We start from the raw sequence: 16,051 nt of genomic DNA on the forward strand, positions 1-16,051 counted from the left end.
GTTTCCTTAATGATGGTGCCCTTCCGGACGTGCACAAACAGCTCCTCTCCCTCTCTTTTTGAAGCCAAGATGGCATGGTTCCTCTAGTCGATCAGACGTCAATCTCCTGCAAGTCACGGCACTGGCATGATCAGCGTGACTCTTCCGACGATCAAGTCAGTGCAAGATTAAAAGTGGAAGGAGGTTGTGGTCAAAGGTGGTCCGCTCGATAAGGATCCTTTCGATGGACTAGAGTAGTTGTGATCGACGGGGCTCAAGCAGGGCCCGCAAGGGGAGTGTTGTCTGAATAGAGTTGTCGTGGAATTGTCTTACCGGCGTGGATTTCCCCAGGTACATCACTTAATTTAGAATTTGATTAGAAATTTAGTACAAATAACATTTAAATAGAAAGAGAGTACACCTATTTTTGTTAGCATTGTATCATCCTACAAACATGCATGAGAATGAAATCCATTCATAAGAGAAAATTGACTCAAAACTCAAGTTAAGACTAATCAGGTTCTTTCTCGAGATAGCATTTGAGTTTCACAAAGCCAAGGGGAGTGCAAAATAATAAGAGCCAACAAGAAGCATGGAAGCAATTTGCAACAAGGTCTTAGTTAGCCAAATCTTCAAAACATGGATAAAAGAAGACCGATTTAAAAGGATTTAGTTATAACAAACAAATAATATACAAGTTCAACAAGCTTTTGCTAGTAAAAATTGTCATTAGATCAGAGTCCAATAAGTTACCTACATAAAAATCTCCAGTTGCCAAGTCTAATGAGCTTCCGAGCTGACAATACTATTCATTTGTTCAAATTCTGCTATGTATGGTATAGTCACCTAGTCGTAAAGCCCTTCTTCATGCCAGATATCAACTAAAAAATCTACCATTTCCTGCATTTGCTCAAAAATATTTCAAGATGAATATTAGTAATCTAAGACTTTTAAACACTTATCTAATGGGCAAATAATGTAAAAGTTACTTGACACACCCATAATGGAATGGCCTGTGGGAAAGGTTGAGTCGTCGATAGCAAATCATCATACGTTGAGAGCCAGCTGACAAAAATGAGCAAGTGAGAATTGGACAAGAACAATCAAAATTTCAATGTCGTTGTATTTTGTGGAGGTGGATGTTTACAACTTACAAACATCAAGCCTGAACCTTAAAAATCTGAGTTCTAAAATGAAAATATTGTATCACGAACAAACAAATACCAAAAATTCAACAACGCTGCTATATGAAAATATGAACAGAGTCCAACCATTCACACAGAAATAGAATCAGATTAAGTTGATGTAATGACAAATATGAAGGATCAAGTGCAATTACCTGATTGATGGTTCGCTCCGTCTTCTCCACCTGTTTGAACTGTCTCCTAACCATTCTCGTCTCATCTCATTCCAAGTTATAGCACCTAGAAAAGATAAGATTCCTTATTAAGATGGGCAAGAAAGCTCGCATTATTTTCTTTGTATGAATCTCCAGTTGAACTATTCTCCTGGAAGTAGCTTAGATGCAGCATTTAAATTCAATATATTCCATCTTATTTACTTAAATAACCTTCATTATATCATAATACAAACATTTCAAAAAAACATATCGCCTCTGCTGCAAACTATAGAGATGTGGATGTGAATAGTGCTTTCCTGATAATAATCGAACACAATGGAAAAGATACATCAAATATTTCCACATGAAATAAGACAGTTACAATAGTTAATAAATGTCAAATGGCCAAGTGAAGGAACCTGGTCAGGGGCTCTTCCCTAGGATCAAGCGATTCAGATTTAAAAAACTTAGAGAAAGCATATATATCACAGCAAGTATCATTCCAAACATCCAACGCCAATTAAACAAGAAACTTCTCCAAGAAATACTAGAGTTTTTGTGAACTTACTATGACAAGCAAAAAAAAAAAGTGCCCTTTGATTTAAACAGGCCTGGCGATGTATTAATAACCAATTAAATTGCTTTCTAAAGCATCACAAAAAGAAATTATGTTTAACCTATAGTTTTGAACTAAAAGTACTAACCCTTCCCACCTATTTGAAGCAACAACCTTAATAACCATGATTGTTTTATCAATCCCTTCACAAAAACCTGGGATAGGTTGTGAGGGACACCTAGAGTGAACGTAATCACCTTTTGCTATAATGATTATTTTATCAAGGTTTATTTGGTCTTCACTGAAATCCCCGAAAATATCAATCGAAAGAGCCAAAATAATCTGATGATTGATTGCAAATTTTATTAGCAAAGCAAACTAAGACCCCATTTACTTGTCTTGATAGGAAAGAAAGGAATCAGAGAGAGAGAAAAGAGTGGATTCATTGAAGGGAGAGACAGGAAAGTGTTCGAAGTCGATTTATAAAAAACACAAAGGACAAGAAAAAGGTAACTATGATTAGGTATTACATCCCTCTTTTGGTAATTTACTTCTGACAGTTGCATTGTTTAGATTTACCCATTGGTGTGTCATAGAATAGCAGCTATGACACACGTACAAGATAGATATGTAAACAGTCAAAATTATGCCATATCATTATCATCAGAATAACTCAATGACTAAAGTAAATATTTGCAGGAGTGAAATTATCAAACTAAAACTAAGACAGTAAGTATTAACAAATAATAATGACAACATAGTATATTCTGCATATAGTTTGGTTTTAAAGGCTAAAATGTATGGTAGATTTAGGAACCATAGGTTTGTATGTAATGTCAGAGTAAGTGAAGCTAAAGAAGCTTTTAAAGAAAAAGGGAGCTATAAGTATCGGTCCAAATGGCAATTCTATTGAAGTTTGAAAGAGTTACAAAAATCAAGGTATAACTTGGTTGCTTCTTCTTTATATAGTTAATGGATGGCATTAGAGCTGTCTTTTCTTTTCAATGAATTGTTTCTATTTCTAACAAAATTGTAGATGAAATCAGTTAATATTCCTATTTGTATGAGGGAAAAAGGAATGTTTAGTAACTATATCAACGTGATAAAAAATATGTATCATGATATTGTTACTAGTGCAAAAGCAACTACAAGTGTGATATGATTTTCTACAATTCAAGAATTACATCAAGGGTGAGGCCTAAGACTATCTTTTTTACATTAGTATTAGATAAACTAACCAATCATATTCAAAATAAACCTTAATGTATATTATTTGCAAATACAAGGATGTATGAAATTACAAGAAAAGATTAAAAAAAATACTGATATTCAAGAGAAATTAGGTGTAGCTCAAATAGATGATAAAATGAGAGAAAATAGGTTATGGTACACGTATGTTCAAAGACGACCAATAAACTCTATTATTAAAAGAATTGCTTCTATTAAAGTAGAACAGGTAAAATATTTGAGAAGAGAAAAAGAAAAAAATTATTAATTAATGTAATAAAAATAACAATGATTTTAAACATTACAAGTAATATATACCTTTCATAGATCTCAATGAATGGAGAAGATTAAGTGGTCAACAGTAAATAATTGGAATAAAGGCAGCTTGATGATCATGATGTGTTAGTGTCATGTGCCTCTTAGGTTAAGAGGGGGCTTTATAAGACTATGGCTATATTTTAATAGAACAAAGTTGGACTTTTAGGAAGAAACATATACAAATAGTTATGCTAGAAGAAATAAGAATGCTAAAATGGAGGTATAGCATGACTAGAAAAAATGAAAAAATAGACAATAGCAATATCCAAGAACAACTAGCTGTAGCTTTTATGACAAAAAAAGAAGAAGAAAAAATAGTTGGGTGACAAATGTTAAATTGATTAGAAGGGAAGGAATAAGGGATAGACGTAGATCATAACATATTCAAAAGCAACACATATTGAATTGAAGAAGGGAAGAAATAAGGGATAGAGGAGGATAAAAAAAATTATTTGATGTAATAAAAATGATTCGATTAATTTGAATATGCAAATAATACAGTCCTACAGAGTTCAACGGAAGAATGTCATTCACAAATAATTGGGCCAAACAAATTTGATGACAAGAAGGATGAATGTTTAATAGCATATAATGTTAAATCTTTGCTAATAGGGAAACAAACATTTCACCGTGAAAATTTGAATAGTAATCAATGAGTATGGTTATTCCAAATAGATCTTAGATAGACCTTGATTGACAAAGGAATGGTTGTTTGTATTGATCACTGCAGCCTTGATGTCCTTGCAAGCAGATATGGGAGTTGAAGGGCGGTGGGTATCAAGCAAGCTGATGTTGTTGACATTATTTTCCATTTCTCTAGAACTTGATGACCACTGGCTTCCCCAACCTATTAAAGATTGATCTCTTTTTAAGGGTGACTTCAATGTTCTTTCTGAACTTGATCTGGTTTCAGCAAGGAGTCCCAAACAACAACTGTTCTGCACAAACTTAAACAAAATAAATTGTGCCCATGGAAAACATGATTGTATAACTAAGAAGTATAAATTTGCATTGAGACGATGACAAATTTTAATATTATCTTGAAAGGAAAAATGTATTTTGATAATTAAAAATTTGAGAAAGAGAAATGCCTACCCCATGAAAGCTAAAAGTAGGTGCTTGTGAAGGAGCACGCATCCACCAAAACCATGCCTACCCCAAAACTTCTGAAGCATAAAGTCACAGTAGTTTTACAAAAACACAGAATGAATAACTACTGGCAGTAGCCAAAAAGGAACATGATTCATGAACAAAAAAAACATGGGTGTGTTTCCTATGAGGGGAAAAAACTAAAAGAAATAAGGTAACCTAATATTTCCACATGCAATGGAGCACAAATCTAAACTTAAAAAACAACAAAATTATTTTTATTTTTAATTATGTTTATTAATATTTTTAATAAATAAAGTTTAAAATTTTAAAATTTCATCCCCTTTCCTTTTCTCTAAGCAAAGAGTTGGATAGTAAATATTTTTCCTCAACCTTAATAGCAAACAGAGCGTCAGTTAGCTACATAAGTAAGCGTTTATAAAGTAAAAAGTAGTTGATGAAACATTTAAGAAGTTAGATTTTGTGCCGAATGGCAGAATCAAAAAACAAAAAGAAAAATGGCAGGAATCACAATTCAGAAGACAAGGGATGGATCAGATTTGGATTCTAACCAAGTGGATATTAAATTGAAGCAAAACAAGTTCATATTTTGAGTGAGAAAAGCAAAGGATCTCTTCGATTCTCCCCTGCGCGTCGAGTCAAACAAAGCGAAACCCCATCCAAACAGGAATAAACGGCAGGAAGCGCCCACCACCTAACCAAATAGACCACCCCCAAAGGATCGCAAAACAAAACATAGAAAACCCCACCCAAGATCCCCAACGAAACCTAGAATTCAATCAGGATTAAGGAGCAAAGACCAAAATTTCCAATCTCAATCGCAGCAAAGCAACCGAACACGAGGTAAAGAAAGCTGCGTGAAGAGAAGGATCGCTTACCTTGTCCGAATCGATCAAATTCGCCGCCGAATCGGATAGCGTAGGAGCGGCAATGGGGTTGTTTTGCATTACCGTCGCGCTTCCTTAAAAGGCCGCGGCTTTGAGAGATAGAAGCCGACGACGACGTCAGCGCCGCCGTTTCGTGGGTTCCCCTTCGCCGACTACAAATCTGAACCGTCCATTTCAAATCAGTAAACGCTTTCCAGATTTTTCTCACAGTCGAATCATTAATCAAACTTTTTTACCTAACCCACTTAATATTTCGAAATATCCAAATCATATACTATAATTTAAAAATTACCTATATCTACTTTCTATTTTACCCTCGTCCTCACGCATCAATTAGATGGAAAAAAATAATGATCTGATTTTTTTCCAATAAAATTGATTTTTTCTATATATTTAAAATCTTAGAAATTTATTTTTTAAATTAAAATAAATGAGTATATGATTTGATAATTTTAAAATTATGATATGTGAGGTATAAAAAGATTCATTAATTTCAAATTTAAATTACTAAAAGCAATAAAATTTTAGTTTTAATCTTTCATAAATTTTATAAAATAAAATTTAGCTGTATTAGTTGTGCTATATTTCCTATCGCAATAATATAATTCAAGAATTTTTATAATTTATCGCTAGGGACAATTGCTAATCATATGGTAATTCTTAATACTCATTAGTTTTTTATTTAAATTGTAAAATAATATACATATCCTAAGAAAATGACTTATGATTTGCTATAAAAAAAAAATTATTAATCTAGCTCATTGGTTATATCTGGGATGATCAATCCGACTCTATAGAAGTTTTGCATTGGTCACGAGGATAAATCGGGAAGCGCACGCAGCAGTCAATCCAAAAGTCCATCATCCTTTGATTACGCCTCCTCATTTAGAGAAAAAATTCTTACAAATACATTGTAGCTAAAGTTTGAACTGTGAATGTCTAAATGACAATTTAAATATCCTATCGTATGATATCATAGCCCTGGGACATGATTTGCTATAAAAAGAACTATTCGAAGCCATCCAATTAAGGACGGATCTAAAAACGTAAAGGTGAGTTGAAGTTTGGGTGTGATTTTAGTGAACTTTAATGGTTATTCTAAATTTAGTCAATCTTATTCTTTAATTATACTATTAAAGAAGTAGGATCGAACCAACATTAACATTCAAACTAACTAAAATCAACAATTAGTAACTAAAATATTAATTTAAAATTAAATCGACTCCACATTTACATTGCCATTTAACACTTGCAATGTCCTACAAGTATACAGTATCGAAATGGGCCATACGGAAGCCCATGCTGTCGGTCCTAGCTTTAAATGGGTCATTTTTCTAAAGCCCATTAATGTTGTATAAAACTGATATATCGGGTTGGAAACCGATATTCAACTTTCTTCAATAAGATAATCAAGCGTAACTTAAAATGAACTAAGTTGTTAAAAAAGATTGTTTGAATTTAGTATAAGTTTAGTTTTCTTATGAAACTCTCAATTTAATCATATTTAATTATTTAAAATTTTTATATTTTTAAATTTATTTTATTGATTAAGATTCAGCATATTAATTTTATTTGTTATATTGATTAGAATGTGATTGTTGGACATAATTCATAAATTATATTCATGAATATTATTCATAAATATTTTTATGATCAACAGTTGGATACAGGAATATAAAAACAAAGAACATATTCCATAAATAATTGGCAATATATGTTTATGAATATTAATTATGTATTCAAATTTATTAATTTAGTTTAACAAATTATTTATATTTATTTATATATTTATTTATTTGACATAATATATATATATATATAATAAATATAAATAAAATCTTAGTTAGAATATTTTTTTCAGACAATCCAGATATTTAATTTTTTTGAACCGATTAATTTTAGAGATGACTAATCTAATCTGAAGGTTTTTATCGACCATCAAAATTAATCGGGAATCACTCATGAAGATCTATCTAGATAGCTAATATCCTTGACTCACTTCTTATTAAAAGGAAAAATTTTTAATAATACATTATAGTTAAAATTTAAATCTTAGATCCCTTTTATCTATTAAATAATCTAACCATTGTATTACTGTCTACTACTGTCTCACAGATAAAAATATTAAATTATATAACATTGAACCTAAATGATTAATTTAACCCATGAAAATTTTCGGTCAATTGTTCGAATAAATCAGGAAGCCTCGCACATTTAATGAAGTAGATGAGTAAAATAAATGATGTAGTTTGCCACTTTTCTGGTGCAATAGAAACTGGCGGCAGATGTAATTCATTAATTTGAAATGTATTTAAAACGATGGCTTAATGCGATTGGTCGTGTTCTTAGTAAAGAGGGGCCACGTAATAATATTAGTGTTTTTCGGCTGAACCTGCTGGGACAGGGAACAGATTGTTGACCATTGATTGGTGCTGGGCTCCACACGCTTTTGCCAATCTAATCGAGTTAACTTGTACGGCCAAGAAAAGCCGCGAGACAAAATGAAAGCATTTTTTTACTAATCTGGGAAAAAACTGTCATTTTCAACGCAAATATATTATTATTGAAAAAAATACAATGGCAACGCAAATATGAGTGCTTTAGTTTTTCGAACACTGTTCCATAATTTTATCCTAAAATTATCCCTTTTAAACTATGGGTAATGCTGACCAGCTAGAATCAATACATGTAAGTGTATACATGGGTATTTTAGTAATATCATATGTGTACATTAATTACATGCATGCATTCTAATTGGAGGATAAAAAATTCTAACTGGTCAGATTCTGGCTAACAAGAATTACCGTTAAACTATAAGGTGGTAAAAATTATTAGGTAATTTCTATCATATATAATAGCTACCAGCTAGCGTAGAAGCTACCGAATAATGTTTAAAATGAATTTTGATCTACTGTAATATAATTCAGCTTGTAATGTAATTAAATTTGTAATGTAATACAATCTTAATTACATTACTACGTTTTGTAATATATAATCTATGTAATCTTTGATTAACATTCTTTTGTTTGATATCCATTATTTTTTATAAGGAATGTAATTCATATTATTATAAAATTATAAAAATATCCCGCGACTTCTACCGACGGTCGCCGCACCTTTGTTAGAGCTTGCAGTCATCGGCGCCTGACAACTGACGACGGTCGACGACCAGTGACGGTCGACAACCGGCGACCAGCGGCGGCGGCGGTCGGCGACCAGTCGACGACCGGCGACGGCAGCCGAAGACCGGCGCCGGCTGCGACAGCGATCGGCGACCGACGACGGCCGACGACCGGCGAGCGACGACGGCGACGGGCGGTTGGCGGCCGACGACAGATTAAGGGTATATTCGGCATTCAAATTTTGGTTAACAGTGACCTCGTAATGTAATCGGATTACATAGTATTTGTTTTGTAATCCATATTACAAAACTTCACTACCTTTTGTAATCAAGATTACATTACATTACTGGTTTAAAGTTAAAACAAACAAAGTAATCAACCATATAATGTAATCCTAATTACATTACAAGGCATATTACACCCGACCAAACGTAGCCTTAGAATTTAGAATTTAGAATTTATACAATATAAAAGTTACCTAATATTTACTACAATATGTATAAATTACTCAATAGTTGTTACAACATATAAAAATTATCTAATTGTTACTATAATGTGTCTAGAGTGAGTTTAAAATTTATGATTTATATCTCATATAGAAATTATCCCGTAGCTGCTCAACGTATTTAATGTGATTTTAGAGTTTAGGATATCTTAACACTCTTATATTTAAATATTATTTACCAATTTAGTTAAAATTATTTAAACTTCATCAAAATAATTTTAAAATAGTTGTAGAAGCTATTTTAATATAATAGTTTTCAAATATCATAAACTCTAAATCCTAAACTTACGTTAAATACACGTTATAATAGCTACTAGGTAGTTTTTATACATTGTAGTATCTACCGAGTAGCTTCTACACATTATAACAGCTATATAGTTCTACACGATATAAAACTTAAATCTTAAATTCACCCTAAACATGTCATAGTGGCTATCGAGTAGCTTTTACACGGTATAAATCCTAAATCATAAACTCACCCTAAATACGTTGTAGCAGCTACCGAGATAGTTTTTACACATTATAGCAGTTACCGAGATAACTTTTACACATTATAGCATATACCAAGTAGCTTCTACACGTCGTAGCTGTAGGACCGTTGCGGCCGGCTAGAAAGGGGGGGTTGAATAGCCCTGTAAAAATAAAACACAATCCTTCCTGACTTTTCAAACTAACACTTGTATATAAAATAGAAAATCAATAAATCAAAACAGAAAAAGGCGAGGCACCAGATGTTTACTTGGTTACAACCGGGGAGGTTGTTAATCCAAGGAAAATGATCGCTCTATTATCTCCTTCAGGCGGAGAAGCCTCTTTTATAGCAATGTAGGCACAGAAAGAAAGAAGCTAATCTAAACAGTGGAAGTACACAAACGTTGTTACAATTTCTGAACTGATTGAAAAGCTTCTGGACCAAGGCTATATTTATAGCCTTGGTCGGGGCGCCTGGAAGGGGTTCCAGGCGCCCTAGAGAGATAAAACTTTATCCCCCAACGTTCAGATCGCATTTGACGCGATCTGGTCAACAAACCAAGTCCGGGTGCCCCGGAGCCTAAAGTCAACAGATGTTGACTTTTTCATTCGGGGACCACTGCTCCAGTTCAGTTCGCCTCAGTCCGGATCTTCAACTCCGGATCCGCTTGCTTGGGTGATCTCTGCCATCCGGAAAATGGCTCACCCGAACTCAACTTCCGGTCTTCTCAAGCGGGTTTCCCTTCGGCTTCTCGTCCCACGGAATCACCGCGTGTTTCCTTCTCGTCCGTCGGCGTACTCATCCGCAGTCTTCGTCCCTCGGGCGCACCACGTGCTGTCCTTCTCGCTAGCTGCGTCTCTTGCTCCTCGACCAATCTTCCGCTCCGGCTTTCGTCCCTCGGAACCACCGCACGCTTCCTTCTCATCTGCCGATGTACTCTTCCGCAGCGCCTCGTCCCTCGGACGCACCGCGTGCCGTCCTTCTCGTTAGCTACGTCTTCCACTCGACTACCTGTGCTCCTAAGCTCCTGCACACTTAGACACCAGGTTAGAAACATACAGGACCTAACTTAACTTGTTGATCACACCAAAACAACCTTGAGGTTCCAACAATCTCTCCTTTTTTGGTGTGAGCAACCCAAGTTAAGGTAGAGTAAAAATAGACATAAAATAAACTTAACTAGATTTGCAATTAAGTGCAAAAATAAAACAAGTTAAATTTTGGTCTACCTCCCCCTAGACTTATACTTTTCCTTCTCCTCCTTTGATTACAAAAAAATGGAGTTCCAAGTAAAATAATCTAAGGGTTAAAGACTTTGAAAAATATGAAAAATTTTCTAAATAATTTAAGCAGAAATTTTTAGTTTCAGAAAAAAGTTTTTAACTTAGGGAAAAAAATGATTTTTGAGAGTTTTTTTTTAAAAAAAATCTAAGTAAAAATACTTTTGAGATAAATTTTTAAAAAAATTTTAACTTAAATCTTTGAGAATTTGTAAGTTAAAAAAAGTTTTAAAAAAATTTCTAAGTAAAAGAAATTCTAACTTAGACAAAAATATTTTCTGAAAATTTTCCTAAGTATGAATTTAAGTCTTTGCAAAATTTATTTTTAAAAAAATCCTAACTTAAGATTTTTCTAAGTAAAAATTTCTAAGTCATTTTCACGTAAAAGTATTTTTCTAAGTATAAAAAAAAATATTTGAAAAACTTTGAAAGCATTAATTAATTCTAATTTTAATGCTTTGACATAAAGTTAATTAAACATTTATTTCAATATTTTGGCTTCCAGGTCGTGGCGAGACACTAGACCTTCTTGGTTATTTGAGCAACAACCACTTCCTTAGACAAAGCCTCATAGAGAAATTCATTGTTTAATTTTCTCACTGGAAAGCGCTAATTTTAATTTTTAAAATTTAGACTAAGCAAGATTTAGGAACCCAATAAAGGTTCCAACCTACTGGATTAACTAAAAAGTTTTTAGGGACATATTCTCTTCAAATGTTCCTAATTTGTCCTGGGTGATATCTATAATACCAATTCAAATTTTTAAATTTCTAAAATTAGATGAGCATGCATAGTTTTTCAAGTTGCCTATTTGATTTTTCAAATTTTGATTTTCTAATTGTAATTTTTCATTTTTCAATTTTGATTTATCTAATTCTTCTAAAGGGCAGGATTTAACTAAAATTATTTTTAAATTCTTTATTTCTTTTTCTAATTTACAGCAGTCTTTAGTTAATAACTTAACAAACTTAAAAAGTTTATCGGGAGAAAGAGAACGTACCTAACTTACCTTGGCGAGTTCGTTGTCCGTGTCTCCCCCGGACCTGCTGCTTTCTTCCGACGTGGCTCCCCCTTCATCGATGCTCATTTCGGAAAAGCTTGACTCGCAGTCGTCGTCTTGATGACTTGCCATTAGAGCAAGTCCGGAGAATGCCTCGACTTCCGACTCCGACGATGTATCGTCCCACGTCGCCCTTAGGGTCTTTCACTTTTTGATAGGCTTCTTACCCTTCTCCTTGTCTTTATTCTTCAGCTTGGGGCAGTTGTCCTTGACGTGCCCTTCTTCGTCGCAGTGGTAGCAGCGGATCGTCCTTTTCTTCTTCCCCTGCGGATGGCTAGTAGATCTGGATTTACAAAGTTTCTTGAATCTTCTTACCATCATTACCATTTCCTCGTCATCGAGAGAAGATTCTGACTCTGGTTCGTCTCTCGAAGCTTTGAGGGCGACGTTGTTCTTGGGCTCCTTCATTCCTGCACATCTTGACTCATACACTTCAAATGTTGAAAAGAATTCTTCTAATGAAATTTTTTCTAAATCTTTAGAAATGTAAAATGCATCTACTAATGATGCCCATTTGGTATTTCTAGGAAAGGAATTTAAAACGTACCTTAGCGAATCTCGGTTACTTACATTTTCTCCAAGATTCGAAAGTCCGGTAATAATTTCTTTTAGTCTTGAGTGCATATGCGCGACTGTCTCGTCTTCCCAAAGTCGTAGGCTGGTGAGCTGATTGCGAAGCAGATCTCTTCTGGCGAGCTTGGCTTTGGACGTCCCTTCATGCAGCTCAAGGAACTTCTCCCAAAGTTCCTTTGCCGAGTCATAGTGTCCGATCCTATTGACTTCTTGAGGTGGAAGAACGCTTAGCAGATGGTATTCTACTTTGCCGTTCGCCACGTATTCAGCCTACTCCTTTTTTGTCCATTGATATTTTTCCTTACCTTCTGGAGCTACAAAGCTAAATTCCATTGTTAAAACTAATTCGAAATTTGTTGTAAAAAATACCTGCATCAATTTTTTCCAGGTGGCGAAGTCCCCTTCGTATTTCGGCGGGTGGATGCTTGGTTCGACCATCTCGTTGCTTCGTTCGGCGGTTAGTCCTCCTGAAGCGCCTCGGCTCTGATACCACTTGTAGGACCGTTGCGGATGGCTAGAAAGGGGGGGTTGAATAGCCCTGTAAAAATAAAACACAACCCTTCCCGACTTTTCAAACTAACACTTGCATATAAAATAGAAAAGCAATAAATCAAAACAGAAAAAGGCAAGGCACCATATGTTTACTTGGTTACAACCGGGGAGGTTGTTAATCCAAGGAAAATGATCGATCTATTATCTCCTTCAGGCGGAGAAGCCTCTTTTACAGCAATGTAGGCACAGAAAGAAAGAAGCTAATCTAAACAGTGGAAGCGCACAAGCGTTGTTACAATTTCTGAACTGATTGAAAAGCTTCTGGACCAAGGCTATATTTATAGCCTTGGTCGGGGCACTTGGAAGAGGTTCCGGGCCCCCTAGAGAAATAAAACTTTATCCCTCAACGTTCAGATCGCGTTTGACGCGATCTGGTTAACAAACCAGGTCTGGGTGCCCGGAAGGGTTCCGGGCGCCCCGCCCTGCTCCGGGCGCCCAGAATGGTTCCGGGTGCCCCGGAGCCTAAAGTCAACAGATGTTGACTTTTTCATCCGGGGACCACTACTCCGGTTCAGTTCGCCTCGGTCCGGGTCTTCAACTCCGGATCCTCTTGCTTGGGTGATCTCTGCCATCCGGAAAAGGCTCACCCGAACCCAACTTCCGGTCTTCTCGAGCAGGCTTCCCTTCGGCTTCTCGTCCCTCAGAATCGCCGCGTGTTTCCTTCTCGTCCGCCGACGTACTCATTCGCAGTCTTCGTCCCTCGGACGCACCACGTGTCGTCCTTCTCGCTAGCTACGTCTCTTGCTCCTCGAGCAATCTTCCGCTCCGACTTTCGTCCCTCGGAACCACCGCACGCTTCCTTCTCATCCGCCGATGTACTCTTCCGCAGCGTCTCGTCCCTCGGACGCACCGCGTGTTGTCCTTCTCGTTAGTTGCGTTTTCCACTCGACTACCTGTGCTCCTAAACTCCTGCACATTTAGACATCAGGTTAGAAATACACAGGACCTAACTTAACTTGTTGATCACACCAAAACAACCTTGGGGTTCCAACAGTAGCAGCTATTAGGTAACTTTTACACTGTATAAATTTTAAATCTTAAACTCATCCTAAACATATTATAGCAGCTATTGGGTAGCTTCTATACGTTATAACAACTATTTTTGATAGCTTCTACATAGTATATATCCTAAACACATTGTAACAATTGTTTGGTAGCTTTTACACATTATAATAACTATCCGGTAGCTTCTACAATAACGCTGGATCAAGGGGTAATTTCAAGATAAAATTATGCAAGGGGCGCTCATTTAATTTTTTTTTTTTTAAAAAAGGAGCATCCTTTTAATGATTTATAAAATTTAGGGTACATTTTTAATTTTTGCCCTCTTATATTGAGTAACTACTACAACGTTATTCTTTTCTTCTAATGCTATTGTAGCAGCTATGATCTACAATGCGTAGAAGCTACTAAGAGCATTCACATTGGTGGATGTTATAATACTATTATCTCATCAAAAAGTATGAGGTCTACATGCCACATACACATTATATTAACACAGTCATCCTCTCACATACATTTTAATATTAGCACTCATTATTATGGGATATATATGTCACATACATATTAATATTCTTTCACATTCATTTTAATATTAACATTGATTATTTATGAGTCTCATTCTCTACTCATTCATCTTTATTCTTATTTTATATTAAATAAATATAATTTTAATTTTATTAACTAGCCATCGTGTGACTCTACTAGCCGTTATATAAATCTACTAGCGGTTAACTTGTTGTTTATTTTTTTTATTTTAATCTCATAAAAAATATATCACTAATTCAATTTTATTTATTGATTTTTAATTTTAAAATTTAAATTTTTTAATTTGTTTAATATAAAATACAGGGAGAGCACCCATGTGACCCAATGACGGATCCTCTGGTACATAAATTACGGATTAGAGGATGATCCACTCCATGCATTGGTTAATTTTTATAGTCCCCACCTGTTTAATAAGTGGAAGTTAATTTGTGGACCATCTTCTGATTCAGAATTTACGGACCAGAGGATCCCGCCTGATGTGACCCTCCCATGCTTTTATCACGTCACACTTTTTGTTGTCCTCTCGGGATGATATAGTGGCTAGCGCATAAAATGTTGTCACAAAAAAGTTTGGGGTTCGAATTTTGGTAAAATCGAGATAAATACCTCTCTTTTATATGTATTAGTCATTATTCTAACAGTTAATATCTACTTGTAATTATTTTTTTCATGTTGATCGTGAGATGGATTGATATAAGTACTGGAAATGAACGTATTCATCTTTTAATGGTCTGTGTCACACTTTTGTTTTATTTTTTTATTTTTAATCTGCATGCATCATTGAACGCATTCAATTCAATGCCACATCAATCATTAATATCGCGTCATATTGATTTTAATGAGGAAGGCTGTTATAATATTCACACTTTAACGTGAAACGTGAATGTAGATGTCTCCTCGGGACGGTGCGATGGGTAAAACATGAGGTGTTGTCACATGAGATTTTAGGGTCGAAACTCGGCGTGACCAAGCATAACCTTCCCTATGTCTTGGCCATTTGCACTAATGGCTAGTAGTCACCCATGATTTACCTCCTCCGTATTGACCTAAGGATGGGTTGACAGGGACGTTGGAGGTGAGCGAATCTCCTTTTTTACCATGTGAATGTAGATGCTCTAAATAGCACTTGCAATTGTTTTTAAAAAGATTTCGATAATTAAAGGTGATTTTAATGAAATTTAAATAATTTTGATCGATAAATAATATTTTAATATAATAATATTTAAAATTTAAGATTTAGAATTCAATAAGCTAAAACTTAAGATTTATTTATAACTTTATAGTAAATACCAGTAGTTATTATAACATTAAAAATTAATTATTCATTTTAATAAAAATTATTATACATAAATTACTATTATATTAAAATTTTCTTTACTAACTTAGTCAAAATTATTTAAACTCCATCAAAATTATTTTAAATTAACTAAAAATATTTTTAAATAATTATAATTAAATCCTAAATCTTAAATCCTAAATCCTCATTAAATCCTAAATTCAAAAATCATTTGAAAATAATTATA

At 34.6% G+C, this 16,051-nt stretch overlaps 1 protein-coding gene across 3 annotated transcripts; it reads right to left on the reverse strand.

Moving 5' to 3' along the window:
* Positions 1 to 543: 543 nt before the first annotated feature.
* On the reverse strand, positions 544 to 5,555 carry LOC122028032. Of its 3 annotated transcripts, none has more exons than XM_042587054.1 (6): positions 5,408 to 5,548; positions 4,515 to 4,585; positions 4,108 to 4,352; positions 1,319 to 1,403; positions 978 to 1,044; positions 544 to 879 (listed from the first exon to the last, which is right to left on the reverse strand). In XM_042587054.1, the coding sequence occupies exons 1-6, from the start codon at positions 5,474 to 5,476 to the stop codon at positions 826 to 828; spliced, it is 591 nt and encodes a 196-aa protein (XP_042442988.1). In that variant the 5' UTR covers positions 5,477 to 5,548; the 3' UTR covers positions 544 to 825. The 3 variants fall into 3 exon arrangements, with proteins under 3 accessions (XP_042442988.1, XP_042442990.1, XP_042442989.1); XM_042587056.1 differs by having other exon boundaries at positions 4,108 to 4,357; positions 5,408 to 5,532; XM_042587055.1 differs by lacking the exon at positions 4,515 to 4,585 and having other exon boundaries at positions 4,108 to 4,357; positions 5,408 to 5,555.
* Positions 5,556 to 16,051: the final 10,496 nt, after the last annotated feature.

Source organism: Zingiber officinale, chromosome 10A (assembly GCF_018446385.1).
Source record: "Zingiber officinale cultivar Zhangliang chromosome 10A, Zo_v1.1, whole genome shotgun sequence".
NCBI classification, from domain to species: Eukaryota; Viridiplantae; Streptophyta; class Magnoliopsida; order Zingiberales; family Zingiberaceae; genus Zingiber; species Zingiber officinale.

Coding starts and splice junctions, on each gene's coding strand:
- LOC122028032 (XM_042587054.1), bottom strand. CDS start 5,476: ATGCAAAACAACCCCATTGCCGCTCCTACGCTATCCGATTCGGCGGCG. Junction 1,404..4,107: donor CCATTCCTTTGTCAATCAAG/GTCTATCTAAGA, acceptor TATCTTTTCTAG/GTGCTATAACTTGGAATGAG. Junction 1,045..1,318: donor CGGAGCGAACCATCAATCAG/GTAATTGCACTT, acceptor CATTTTTGTCAG/CTGGCTCTCAACGTATGATG.